Below are 14,343 nucleotides of genomic sequence, written 5' to 3'. Positions count from 1 at the left end.
AAAATGAAATAAGTAAAAATTTAAAAAATAGCTGGATGACCACTATTGAACATATTGTAACAAGAATTCTTATTCTATTACAGGGTGAACTAGGTGGTCTCATGTCCCTTTCAACTCTGAAAATTCTGTCTTTCAGTCCATTTCAGTGCCAAGCATAAGTCTATATTTGATTGTACATTTCGACCTCAGCGGACAAGCATAAAAATATACGATATTGGATATGTTTTGAAATACTTCAAAGGCCTGTGAGTGATCTCCAGACTTTGGAGGGATTTGAGGAGAAGTGGCAAATATTTTAATGGGGAATAACAGTCAGCACCCTTTGGAAGAATATTTTTAATGTTTCTGAAAGGTAAAAGAAAAATCGTTGTTAGCATTCATTGACTTGAAATTGTGCAATATCCTCATTTTCCCCACCAGACTCTTTTCATTCGCTGTTGATTCATTAGAAAAACTTCAGGGCAGACAATATATTTGAGTGGACAATATGATAGAACATTGGCTCGGATTCAGAAGATCTGGGTTAAAAATCCCACCTCTATCACTTATTGCCTATTTGACTTTGGGCAAATCACTCAAGGAGCTCAGTGGGTCTCAGTTTCCCCATCTTAAAAATGAGAGGGTTGGACTAGATGACCTCTAAGGTTAATTCAGCTCTAATTTTATGTCTTATGGGGATACCTTTGAAAGCGAAGAAGTAGCCATGTGGGAATGACCATTAGGCAGTTCACCACAGGAACCCCTTGACTATCTTGACATCTTGAAGCCTTTTTGATAACTGCACAAAAAAGCCTGAGTGTCAAACTATTCACTCAGCCAAGGTGAAAGTGTAGTGTATACTTAGAGATAGCAGCCTATTATTACTCAGGATCCTTGCCCCTGGATTTTTACAATGCCTTTCTCTCCCTTTCCCTCTCTCTTTCCTTCCCTCCTTCCCTCCTTTCCTCATTCCCTTTCCCTCTCCTTCTCCCTCTTTCCCTCTTCTTCCTTCTCTCTTCCTCTCCCTCCTTAACTCACCCTCTCCCTCCTTTCCTCTCTCTTTTCCTTCCCTCCTGTTTTCTCCTTTTCTCTCCCTCTCCCTCTCTCTCTCTTCCACTCCTGAGAAACACAAATAGTTCAGTTTAGAGTAAGCGCAAGTATGAGGATGAATGAAAAAAAAGACCTGAAAGGTACGTTGAGACTAAAACAGATGCCAGGTAGAATTTAGATTTTATTTTAATAGGCAATAGGGAAAAAGTGCAAGTTTCCAAGCAAAGGGAAGATAATACCAGGCCTGGACTCTAGGAAGATTAAGCTAACAGCATGGAGGAATGCCCTGAATTTATAGACGCTATCAGGTATTTTAAGTGAGATCATAGAAACAAAACACTGAGTGAAGGAGTCATAAAACTTGGGCTTGAGCCCCAGTTCTACTTACAAACCATAACAATTTAAGCCTTAAGACTTAACCTCTCTGCCCCTTGATTTCCTAACCTGTTAAAGAGTGGTATTAATACTTCCACTGTCTAACTACACTTCATCACAGGACTGTTGTTATAGAGTCAGATGACCGTTTCTTAAAAATCGTACCTCCTTTGACTGTGAGGTCAGTCAGAAAGATGTTCAGAGGTTGGCTGGAAGCAGCTCCAACTGGCATGGGAGAGCCAATCGTTAAATTTTCAGTGTGAGCATTTCACTAGAGAACAGAGTATGATTTACTGATTTGTTAATTGTGTAGACCTAGGAAACTGATGGAGAAGATATTAATAATAATAAAGATTGAACTTTAAAGTGTGTCCTGCATACTTCCTTCTCTTCCCCCCTCCCCCTGCCTTGCCAAGTGCCTGGTGTCACATAGTGATTAGCACACCACTGGAGATGGCCTGGGTATCTTCAGTCAGTGCTAGCAGAAAAAGGGAAGAAAAAATCGACATTAACAGCAGTGCTGCTCCTTCAATTGGTTAATTTATTGAACAAACTTTTTTTTAACTTTCACTGTATCTCAGTCACTGTGTGAGGTGCCATAAAGAAAAAGATGAAACAGTCTACTCTTCAAGAGCTTATGTTCTATTGGGAAAATGAAATACACATAGATAGAGAGATGTGTATGTTCGTCCTTCGTTGCCAAAGAAGACCATGCCATCAGAGAAAAGATACATGACTTGCACTTGACTTTGTTTTGAGTGAGTGAGGGCTGTGCAGGTCACCAGTCTCACTTCTCCTCCAGAGTCATCTGAATCCAGTGACCAGATGTTCATCAGGATGACTGGAGATGACCCAGGATGAGAAAATTGGGGTTAAGTGACTTTCCCAAAGTCACGCAGCTAGTAAGTGTCAAGTGTCTGAGGTGAGATTTGAACTCAGGTCCTCCTGACTCCTTCACTGTTGCTCTATGCACTGCACCACCTAGCTGCCCCAGATAGAGAGATGGATGAGTGGGTGGATGGATAGATAGATGGATAGATAGAGATAGATACACAGACAGATGAATGGGTGAAGAAATAGATGAACAGACAGATGAATGAGTAGACAGATGGATGAGTACTTGGATAGATAGTCAGATGGATGAACGGGTGAGTGACAGAAAGATAAGTAGATAAATAGATGGATAGATAGATGCTTATTCAAAGTAATTAAAGGGAGGGGGAGCATTAGCTCCCAAGGGGAATCATGAAAGGCCACAGGTAGAAACAGGGACTTCAACTGAACTTTGAAGGAAGCTAAGGACTCACAGAGGTAGAGGTGAGTAGGGAGTTCATTGCATGTGGTCCAGCTCATGCAAAGGCACAGAGATGGGAGATGGCATATCCTGTGTGAGAAATAGCAATTAAGCCAATTTGGATGTCTTGTAAAGTGAACACTGTGGTGTGGAATGCAGAGGCATCCTAGAAGTAGTGTGAACCCATGAAGGACAGAGAAGACAGTAAGAGAACAGTCTGAGAACTGGAATGGACCTCAGAGGTCATTCAATGCAATTCCCTCATTTTTTGGATGATGAAAATGAGGATGGGAGGTGAAGTGATTTGTCCAATGTTACTTAGTAAGGAGGCTGGACTTTGGATCCAGGTCTTCTTGCTATATTGGTGCAAAGGATAACTGGCCCTGGAGTCTGGAGGCCCTAAGTTCAAATCTGATCTAAGACACTTACCAGCTGTGTGACCCTGGGCAAGTCACTTAACCCTGTTTGCCTTGGTTTCTCTTCTGTAAAATGGACTGGAGAAGGATATGGCAAACCATTCTAGTATCTTTGCCAAGTAAACCCCAGATGAAGTCACGAGTCAGACATGACTGGAAATAACTGAACAGAATACTTCTTGCTACAAATGAGGGCCTGGCAGAAGAACTTTCTTTTTCTCTTCCCATTCCTTCCCTTCCCTGCCTAACCCACCCACCACTAAAAATCCCCTGGGCACTAGAGGGCTCAGAAGGAGGAAGTACCATGGGGAGGTTTTTCTCCCCAACTCTCTTCTCAATGTCCCCTTCCTCTTTCCTTCTCCCATTTGATTTTTTAAAAATTCAATTTTATTTCCAAATTTTTTCACTCTTCCCCACCTTTTTCTTTCCACTTGAATTTCCATCCCCATCACTTTGGGTAGGAACTCAGGGGTCCCACTATGCTCTGAGGTCCACTCCTCCTTTCCTAATAATAGTGAGGCAGCACCCACTAACCTCTCCTCCTTCCCTCCCACTGTGGTGTGACTATGGTGGCTCCTATAATTTGATGAAACAGAATTTACTACCTAAAATCGCTGTGGTACCTTAGCATGTGCCTTGCCATGCTATATACCCTATTTACCCTGTGACTGTGCCCTCCAGACCCGCAAGCAGAGCCATCTGCCAGTCAATATGCTCAATACCTCCAGGTATTGCTTTGTAAACTCTTCTATACATTTTTGTCTCCTCCAATTAGAATGTGAGCTCCTTAAGAATGGAACAAGGGACTGTTTTGCCTGTTTTTTACTTCAAGCACAGTGCTTGGCACATAGTAAGTCCTCATCATTCATTCCTTATTGTATCACTAGTTAAACTAGAGAGGTTCCTGATGTAGGCCTCGAAAGTAGAATGCATGGGAATCAACTTTTGCTCTCCTTTTACAACTTCTTTTATGACTTTCCTTCCTAGCCCAATTGGAGAAATGCTGTTCTGAACTAAGAGATCAGGAGCATCTGTTAGGAAAAAAAAAATCTGATTTTCCTTACAAAGGAATTTTTTTTAATGTCCCCTCATAGCCACCAGAGAGATTTCCCATGAAACATAGTATACTCAAGATATATCAATTCACTGAAAGAAGAAAAAAACAATTTTTGGATCAAGGAAAGCATATTTTCTTTAAGGCTGGAGATATATTAAAGAACCTTCCTTGCCTATTTTCCTTCCTTCCTCCCTCCCCCCATTCCTTCCTTCCTTCCTTCCTTCCTTCCTTCCTTCCTTCCTTCCTTCCTTCCTTCCTTCCTTCCTTCCTTCCTTCCTTCCTCCCTCCCCCCATTCTTCCTTCCTCCCTTCCTTCTTGTCTTCTTATCTTACCTAGTTTGGAAATATAATGATAATGAACCCTCTATCGATCATCATGGTAGCTTTGACTTCCTTTGTTTCAGACCTGGGCCTGTTTGTCAGCCTTGTTCCGCACTCCTCCTCTACTTCCCTGCCACCTCCGTACCACATTGGTGCTGGACCTGGTATGGACACCAGCTGGCTTAGCCAACAGTAACTCAGAATTTCCAAACTCAAGCAACCCAGCAGGCTTAGCCTCCCTAATAGCAGGTCTTAAGGCATCTACCACGATGCGGAGCAAAGAATCCATTTTCAAAGGATAGTTAATACTGACATATTCTTGATGGTTAGGTGCCACAGGGTAGATGGAATGCCTTCACTGTATATGTGTTGCGAAGAGGTCCACTAAGACCTCTTCTGTTCTTAGCAAGGGGAGTGCTAATCTTTTTACCTTTCATACAACACCTGGCAGCTATTGAAGATCACCTGGCAGGACAAGGTACCAGACACTGAGGTCCTTTCTCAGGCTAAACTGCCAAGCATTCAAACTCTACTGCAGAGAGCACAACTCTGGGCTGGCTATGTTGTTCGAATGCCAAAAGTATGCTTGCTTAGGAGACTATTTTACAGAGAACTCACACAAAGCAAGCTCTCATGTGGTGGTGGGAAGAAGTCACACAAGGACACTCTCAAGATCTCTCTGAAGAACTTTGTAATTGATTGTATAACATGGCAGACACTGGCATGCACTGCCCAGCATGTCATGCCCTCATCAGAGAAGGTGTTGTGCTCTATGAGCAAAGGAGAATTGAAGCAGCTCGAAAGAAGTGTAAGATGTACAAATTTTGAGAATCCACCCCACATGTTCACATGAACTGTTTGTGCCCAACCTGTGGTAGAGCAATCCAGCCACAGTTGGACACACTGTAACTTGACTCTAACATAGTGTTGTCATTTTGGTCCTCTTCAAGAATGAAGGACAAAAACCAATGAACCCATATTCTTGATGAAGAAAAATTCTTTATTTGAATATAATGGAGCAAAAATGCCCATTTATTAATCTGATGTACATTAAATATCTTTGCATTTGTTACATGAATGTCAGGTATCTGGCAGGTAAATTTACATACACTTCCACAGTGGATAGATTTATATTTTATGTACAGTCATTCTACACAGAGCATGCCCTTCCACCAAGATAAAGACAACTTCCTCCAAGGCTTTCGGTAAAAACACACATTTTGGCAGTCAGCAATCTGACACAGAGGCGCATTCCAGAGAGATGAGTTCACAATTGGACCAGCTAGACTCAGGATGAAAAAATCCAGAAACCTGCAAGTGAAGATTTACTGGGGGTATACACATGCAAACACATATATACAATAGTGGTGACTGGGATCCATGTGACAGGGGAGCGCACAGAGCAGGAAATATAGAAACCAAAAACAAGGTCAAGACCATTGCCAAGATCTCTTTGCAAAAGGGTTGATCTGAAAGTGTCCAAAATGGAAATCTAACTTAAAAAATAGCTTAGTGCTTTAAATACATTATGTACACATGAACAAAGAGCAAGAGACATGAGACCTAGGCAGTATGTTTCCAGATCAGAATTAAGGATGCATGATTTTTTGAATGTGGAGAGGGCATAAATCAAGAGAAAACACTTCTTTACCCTTAATCTTTTTTTTTTTTTGATTTAGTGTATAGATTAGGCACCGTAAATTTATAATAATTGTGGTGGAGAGGAAATTAGAACAATGTGTCAACCAGCACCTAGGCATTACTGGTGAACTTCAAAGGCATGTGGAAGTGGGGGGTTTCAGCCTAAGGCCTTCTGCATGTGTGGGACTGGAGATAGACTTCATGCAAATGGAAAGGGAACTCTGTTCATTTTATTTACTTTGCATTTAATAATAGGGTATTTGGCATCCCTTCTGATTTGTCAGAATTTCTCCCTTTGAGGGTGAAGCAAATGTAATGGGAAAGGAGCTTGATTCACTGCTCTATGGGTTGAAGGATAAACTCCCATAAACTCAGGGTGGAAAGCCCCCTGCAAATTCCTATGAGAGTGGGGCATAGAAAAGACCTCTCCCCTTCCTCTTCACTACCTTGACTTCTGCAAGACCAATATGGCAATCACAATCAGATCATGGGCATGATAAGCAGCCAAAATATTCTCTAAGGCAGTAGTTCTTAACCTTTTTGGTCTCAGGACCCTTTTACATTCTTAAAAATTGTTGAGGACCCGCATCCCAGTGCTTTTGCTCATGTGAGTTATATATGTAGATATTTACCTTATCAGAAACTAAAATGTCTTAGTTTTACTATAAAAATATTTTCACCTGGTGTACCCTCCAAAAGACCTCACTTTAAGCATCACTCCTGTAAGGCATGCACCAACTTCAGCATGAGAGGTCATCCCTGTTATCCAAACTTTCCTAACAGTATTAAATTATCAGCATTAGTGAATAGCCAACGACTTTGCCAGGTGAACATTTTTTTTAAACTCTAACTTAGTTCTAACTTGGATTAAATCCAACCTGATTGGAGAATAAGGAAGGAGTATGGACAGTGGGTTATCTTCTGTAGTGCCATAATTCTGTTATAAGGGAAGAAACGGGGAGATCAACTATTATAATTTTAGCATTTGGGTTGGAAGAAAGGCACTATAGCTTTCAATGTTTCATCTAGTCCTATCACAAATACAAATAAATGTATGTGATTATCTTTAAATATATAATTATATATGTGGGTCTTAAGAATTTGAGACAGGAGAGTGATTAGGCTATTGTATATGGCTTCTCAGCGAATGGAAACTCTTGCCAAGCCATACTTCAATATCATCTTTATCACTGTATGTCAGAGGCATTGAGAACCTATTGAGTACCAGCTCTGCATTAGGCAATGAATTCACAACTAACATATTTTACAGTCACTGTCCACATATTATCTATCCTCATATTGCCAGAAGAGTGATTAACAGTTTCTTTATGTCTGAGGATCACTGTGTGATCAAGCTATGCTTCTGAGTTCCTCTAAGGCACAGGCAGTGGAGAAGGGAACAAGGATAAGGAAAATAGGTGAGGAGAAGGAGAAAGAGAGAAAAAGCAGACAAAGAAGAAGAAAGGACAGTGGAGTCATAACTACCGATCTTAGTGCCTAGGGCAAGCAGCACACTTAGGGTGAGTAGATTTGTAACTTGTGATGTGAAATTGATACAAGAAGTAATCAGAATTGTTTCTGTTTCAGTCAGTTACTGTCAGAGCTCAGATGTGGGTGCATTTAGTAGCTACCTCTTTTAATTAATTATTCTTACTCACTAGGTGCTAAGCTCTGTTGTTTCTATGTGCCTATATTAAAAAGTCATAATGCTCTGGGGGAAAGGGGGAAATCTTTATTGCTTTACCCTAACTTTGAAGGAAAGATAGAGTGAGAGAAAGAAAGAATAAGGGAAGCCTCTGGTGGGGAAATCTTTGAAATTGGAGAAAATTTACCCCCAGGAGGCCAGTTCAAGAGAAATATGAGAAGCAGCAAGATTTGTTTTCTACGCTTTTCAGGATGAAGATTCCAAGGCTGCTGGAAGAAGAAGAGAGTTTCCATCACATTTGAGCTACAGGCCTTAGAAAAGACTCCTGAAAAAAGACAGAAACAGTTTCAAATGGCATTTCTTATTTTTTTAAAAAAATCAAATAACTTCCCTTGCAAAATGTGGCTGCTTTTGTTTTGCATCTTGTGCCTTACAATAATACCTCTGGGTAAAATTTCTTTCCATAATAACTTTGAAAAGACCAGCAGGTTTGTCCATTTCTCCTTTCATTTCTAGTGCTGGCTGAAATGCTTCTACAAGGATGCCCAGTGTGACAATGCCACTTTGTGAATAGGCAGCTCTACCTCTTGGGTATATATTAGTACCAGGTTCTTGCCCTGCTGGCAAGATTTTAATCTCTAAATTTCTCCCTCCCCTTAAAAAAAAATCATTGCTTTTTGTGGTCAATGTGATGCTTTGCTCTTTGCCTTTCAAAGACAGACACTACTACCTCTGTGTCCTCTCTCTCCTTTTTTAAAGGTGCTGCAAGAATGAATCATCTATCAGAGGAGAAGAGAACAGGAAATGTCCCAGCACTACAAAAACTCTCTAGCCATCTGGCTCCCCTTCTCTGCCCCATTTGTTCTCAATGTGGGCTGCCATCTTGCATACTGGACTCTTGAGTAAAAGTAAGTCACTAATAAATAAATGAGATCCTTCTCACGTCAACAGTGAGTTGCAGGAAACTGTGGCAATGGCTTTTTCTTGAGGCTGAGGAGAGCAGACATAAACCATATGTCAAGACGGTGTCAACAACAGTACAAAAGAGACTGTAAACACACACAGGGAAACAGTAAGTGGACAGATAATGCACACAGGAGACATTGACATTTTTGTTTCCACACTATATAGATTTAACTTGTTGAATAACATGGGAAACATGACAGAAAACATACATTGCCTGAAAGAAGGAAAAACTATGTGAGTTTAGGTTTAATTTCAGAGTAGCTTAGGGTGCAGAGTGGTAACATTTCCTTCTGTTGTTGCAACATGACGGGTGCTTTCTCCCCCTCTGGTTACTGAGATGAGCTTGGCGAAGAAGAGGAATTTAAAAAAAAAAAAAGAAATTTGGATCTATAGCCTTTAAGGACTAGCTGGCTCTCTTTCTATGATGTCAAGCGAGTGGCAAACTCAAACATTTTTGTCCTAAAATCTAAAGCTTTTAATACATGAATACGTAAAGTGTTTTTATGGAGGAGAGAAATAATAAAGTCCTTTTTATCAGTGAAAAGAATTGAAATAAATAAATGTTGAAAATACCCCATTCTATTTTGTTAGCAGATATCCAATTCTATTTTGGTTAGCAGAAAGGAGCAGATGGCACTCCCTTGGCATGCTACCTAATTGAATCCCATAGTTTAGAAAAGTCCCTTCCGTAAACTCTTCATCTTTTCACTACAATCTTTTGCACTGGCATTTCTGACCCTTCACCAGCCTTCCTGCTCCCCCTCTCCCCTTTTATCCTTTCCACGAATGAAAAGCAAAGATCCTTTTGATAAGAACCAGCACTGTAGTGTGATATCGTACATTTGTGTGGTGCAATTGTCAATTAAGAGAAAATCCTCTAGAACCCTGCGTTCCTGGCAGCAAAGACCTGTCCAGGAGCCTCTTCAAGTGCACATGTTGTGGGACAAACATATGTGCAGGAGAGCCAATAGATGTGGCCATTGTGAATTTTTTAAAACTGGTGAGTTTTTTGATAAATTTGTCACTCTGGAAAGGTGGGTACCCTGCTTGGAATGGTTAGTGTTGAACTTTTTATTTTAAAGAGACTGTCAGGGTAAACAAAATTGGAGCTCTGTCCTTTGCCACGTCCATAGGTGTGTCCCAATTGACTACTCATCCTCTCTCCGTCCATTCTATTTTGTTCCCTAATGTTTACGTTTATCAATTGAGTGTACCAAATGCTTGTAGAAATACGACCAGTAGGTAATTCTCCAGAACGCAATATCTTGATTAGTGCAGAATTGTAGGGGCTGAATTCTGCTGAATTTTAAGAGAGAATTCCCTCCATGTTGTTGTGTGGGATGGCTCTTGGGACAACAAGATAAACTGAGATCCCTCCTGTCTGCTGTGCTTGTCCTATAAGGCAGCAATGTTAAATGTGATTCTGGTCACTGAAACATATTAATGAGAAGCACAGCTTGGCATACAGAACTTGTATTTGGGGAAGGTACTCTGTTCCCCCGAGGGGACACGGACAATTCCAGCTGAATTCTAGGGAAACCTCAGAAGCATTGGCATATGTCACAAAAGAAAAGGAAATTGAGCAATTGAGTGTGACTGTTTTTCTTCTGGGTTTTCATATCCGAGTTCCTTCTTATTTTCTTCTTCATTTTAGATGAAAAGACATGTCACCCATACTTTTCCTGGATCAGTGAGTGACCCAATGACTGGAGAGATTAGCACGTTCATGCTTGTCGCATGGTTATATCTCAATCTGCAGCTAAATATCAAATCCAGAACAGGCTAGACAGGCTTTGCAACATACCTTGGAAACAACCTGATCTCTTCTAGGGAGAATCTCTGGAAAAGAAAAGCAATGGTGAGGAACCTGGGTGAAATAGTAAGCCACTGGCAAAACCAGCACAGTTGTTTTGTAAATGGAGGCATTAGAAAGTTTCCCTCTTGGAAAAGCCCAGTAGCTTAGATTTTGGACCAAGGGATAAGAAAGGTGAGGTGGAATTCCCTAGAACCCTACTTGTTGGCAGAAAAAAGAGATGGATTCAGTGAAGGGGGTGGGGTTCAGCTTTTAACTTTTTTTTAATAGCCTTGCTGACTCAATTTATACTGAAATACAGCTTAATCATGTACCTTCTCTGTAGAAGTATCATATGTGCTGACACAACATAAATTAGAGCCATATACCATGGGAATGGAGGACCCAGTAAGACTGCAAGAAAAGTAAGTTTTTTGAGTCTAATTGATAAGGACTTATTTTTTAAAAATTTTATTTTATTTTTTTAGATAAGGACTTTTTAACCTGGAGTTTGAGGAATTTGTCTTTGTATTTTGATAACTATTTCAACATAATTGTTTTCCTTTCTAATCCTTTGTGTTTTATTTTATTTATTTAAAAACATTATTCCAAGATGGTGTCCGTGGGCTTCCCTAGACTATCAGAAGTGTCTAGGAACCCCTGGGCTAGATGTTTAGGCTCGAAGGAAGATTTAGAGATTCAGAATATATAGGATTCAGAAATATTACTCTTGAGAGCAAGGACTATTTTTTGCATCTCTTTCTACCCTTAGGACTCAGCATAGTGCCTGACACATGGTAAATGCTAGTTGACTGACTGATTTTTAGTACATACCTATTTCTCATCCACCTAAAACACTCACTAATGTCTTCGAGAATGTTTCCTGTAAAGGGTGGGGTGTGCAAAGTGGAGGGTAGAGAGAAGGAGGAGAGTGAGTGAATTTCCAAGGAACAGAAGACTAAGCACATTAGGATGGCCAACGTCTTTGCCCCTTGGTGACAGCAGATTCTCGTTTATTTGCTTTAGTGTTTCATTTTTCCTGTTTCCTTGATTTCTACAGTCTTTCTGCTTTTCTGCATTCTCTCCCCTTTCTTGTTACAGTTTTATTGATGAGCCTGGCCCTCTCCCTCTAGACAGATGCCCTTCCTGCCCTTCCACAGGCAGGACATTCTAGTGCTATGGACCTGAACAATAATGAGGGACAGCTCATGTCCTGGGCATGTATGAATGAAAGAAGCTTTCCTACTCAGTCTGAACAGAGCATAGTTCAGATCACAATGGTCATGAGGCAGGGAGAGGGAGTGTTGCCCCTATAAAGATAAACCTATAATTCATTGATTATTGTAAAGGAAGGTGCTGAGCTGGTTCTCCCTTTCTGGAGCCTTCTTTAGCTGGTCCTCACTTTCCAGTGGCTTCTGAGCCCTGGATCTTTTGGTTATGTTGTCTCATATAATAGCTAACATTGACAATCTTCTAATGAGCTGTACCAAGCTCAAAAACATATATCGTTTAAACTGACAGTGTATGTGGCACAAAAGATGATTTACTGCTGGCTGTGGGCTATTATTCCAAGTATGTACAGAGGCTTCAGATTTCAAAGAAAGATGTGTCTTTACACATAGCAAAAGACTAAGGCTGAGGCATGTGGGAGAGGTGATGGGGTCATCAGGCCGACAGCTGGCCCATGGGAATTCTTTGCTGTCCCTTCCTCTCCTATTCTCAGGCAAATTCTTAATGAAAAATTACAATCAAGCCACCAGCTGTGCTGCTGTAGCATAACTCCCATGGCCACCTTCAGGAGAAGTATGTATGGCTATGACTGACACAGAAGCTCAAGGCAAACCCTGCAACCCCAATAACATGCTGTGCCTGTAATGCCTCAGGGACTCAATTCGTAATTGATGGGGGCAGATTTTAAAACAATATTTTCAAGTTGAGTGATCTGTTGCGGGGCAGCTGCAGGAGTCACATGTGAGCACTAAGTCAACAGCCAACATCTACTCTTTGAAATCACAATCGATGATTATGGGAGTATTTTTCTACTAAATTTCACTTCGTTAAATCAAAACAAATTTGCAAGATTAAAATGCTTAAAGTGAATTGACTGCTCCTGGCATCACCGTTCTGCTGAGGAAGGACAAAACCAAGGCAGAGGTTTCCTTCCTAAGTCTTCCTGTCTGTCTGTGACAGCTGAATGCGAGCAAAGGGTCTCCCTTTAGTTCGCAAATATTCAGAAAATCATAACCATGTATACTGTCTCACCGATATTTCCTCACACCTCTCAGAAGTCAGAAAATGAGCCCCTCCATGGACCTTTCTGGAAGGGGTTGATTACCGCACTTTTTGCTCACAGCTGCCTTGTCATGATTTTTCTTCTTCCCCCTCATAACTGAAAGTGCTCCACCCCATCTGCGCTATGCCACATGGTTTCCTTCAAAAGATATTGTTGCTCTAGCCCAAATTATACCTTGCTCTTTTCTAAGTAAACAGGAAATATTATACAGTTGGGAAAAAAATAGAATCTCTTTTCTCAGCACAAATGTTGTAATAAACCAACCTATATATATTTCCTGCGTATTGTTGCATTAACATTAGCACTTATTTACACCATCACTACTCCCTTTTTTGCCTTCTAGATCTGATTTAGCAAAATCTGAAACTATTCTGACAATTTTAGTGCCATTTTTAGACTAGCTTCCATTGATGAAAAGAGAGGGCATTCAGCACACATTGTCTTCCTCTTGTCCACGGTAGGAGGAGGTAGCTTTCTTTACAGTTTGGAAAGAAATGATGCATGGCAAAGCACGGTGTGCAAAAATTGTATCTGGGGGAAACGGACTCACACAGCTAAGCATTAGTCACCACAAGAGGTTGAGTTATGATAATATCTGACCCACCTTTCTTGGCATGAAATATCTAAAGCCTTTGCACCAATCAAGAAAATTGACACTTGGAAAAAGAGAGAAACAAAATGACAAATGGCCTTTTCCTCCCTGCCAGTTACATCAAAACCTGGGTTCTTGTGTCAGGCAATCGGAGTCCCACCAAGCCTCCGCACACAAGCACAGTGGAAGCCAGTAGAATAGGGATGGCTTTGGTGATACCAACGAGGGAGCCAAATATTAAGTTTCCAAGTACAGCTGCTGCTTTGCATAGGGCATTCAAGAAGCCAAAACCTGTTGACCTGGGAAAAAAGACAAAAGAAAATGAAAAACATGAAGAAAGTGGTTTGTGAGCTTCCAACATGCATGTGCCTGCGCTCTGACACCAAGACATACTTCAATACCATTTCACAGTTATAATAAAGCTTAAATTCTTTGCAAGTGAGTTGTTCTGCATATTATTGGGACAAATAATTAAACCCTCAAAAGCAAAAACCTGGGACAAAAGCCAAGGCAGTGGTGCTTTGCTTTCAACCCTCTGTCGACTTTCTCAGTCTCCATTTGGGCTGTTCCTGCAGCTTAGAAAGTCAGAGGGGCAAGAAGGTGTGAGGAAACTGAGGAGGTTCCCCTTCCCCCGCCTCGCCAACCCTCCCCCCCACCCCCCCCACTGGCTGCTCAGCTCGATTCAACTACCCAGAAAAGCTTACTAAATGAAAATCTAAATCACCTCATTAATTATCCTGCCCAATAGGCAGATTGGAGGAAGGAAAGGCAGCTGGAGTACAGTCAAAGAGGTGATACCTTCCTTCCTCACAAGAGAGCCCAGAGTCCAAGGTGGGCCAAAGAGGGTTGGCAACTCTTGGCTCTTTTCAAGTTGGGTCTTCACAGCTCAGAATTTAATGTTTTATCAAAATGTCATTTCACAC

The 14,343-nt window shown here is 41.1% G+C and overlaps 1 protein-coding gene, 1 long non-coding RNA gene and 1 other non-coding gene across 3 annotated transcripts in view; 1 reads left to right on the top strand and 2 right to left on the bottom strand.

Moving 5' to 3' along the window:
- Positions 1–4,802: 4,802 nt before the first annotated feature.
- LOC140502919 (U6atac minor spliceosomal RNA) lies at positions 4,803–4,935 on the bottom strand. The gene has a single exon (XR_011966642.1). It is a non-coding gene; the product is annotated as a U6atac minor spliceosomal RNA (small nuclear RNA).
- A 535-nt stretch (positions 4,936–5,470) lies between these two features.
- SV2C (synaptic vesicle glycoprotein 2C) overlaps positions 5,471–14,343 on the bottom strand; it is a 285,651-nt gene continuing 276,778 nt past the window's right edge. Inside the window, exon 13 of the mRNA XM_072606380.1 lies at positions 5,471–13,719. Coding sequence (XP_072462481.1) covers positions 13,536–13,719 — 184 coding nt within the window. The 3' untranslated portion in view covers positions 5,471–13,535. The remainder of the gene's footprint in view (positions 13,720–14,343) is intronic.
- On the top strand, positions 10,514–13,858 carry LOC140502071 (uncharacterized). Its single transcript, XR_011966517.1, has 3 exons — positions 10,514–10,601; positions 10,882–10,960; positions 13,536–13,858. It is a non-coding gene; the product is annotated as an uncharacterized lncRNA (long non-coding RNA).

Source organism: Notamacropus eugenii, chromosome 4 (genome assembly GCF_028372415.1).
Source record: "Notamacropus eugenii isolate mMacEug1 chromosome 4, mMacEug1.pri_v2, whole genome shotgun sequence".
Classification (NCBI taxonomy): domain Eukaryota; kingdom Metazoa; phylum Chordata; class Mammalia; order Diprotodontia; family Macropodidae; genus Notamacropus; species Notamacropus eugenii.
Note: the sequence above shows the minus strand (reverse complement) of the source record. Positions and strands in the feature narration are given on the sequence as shown.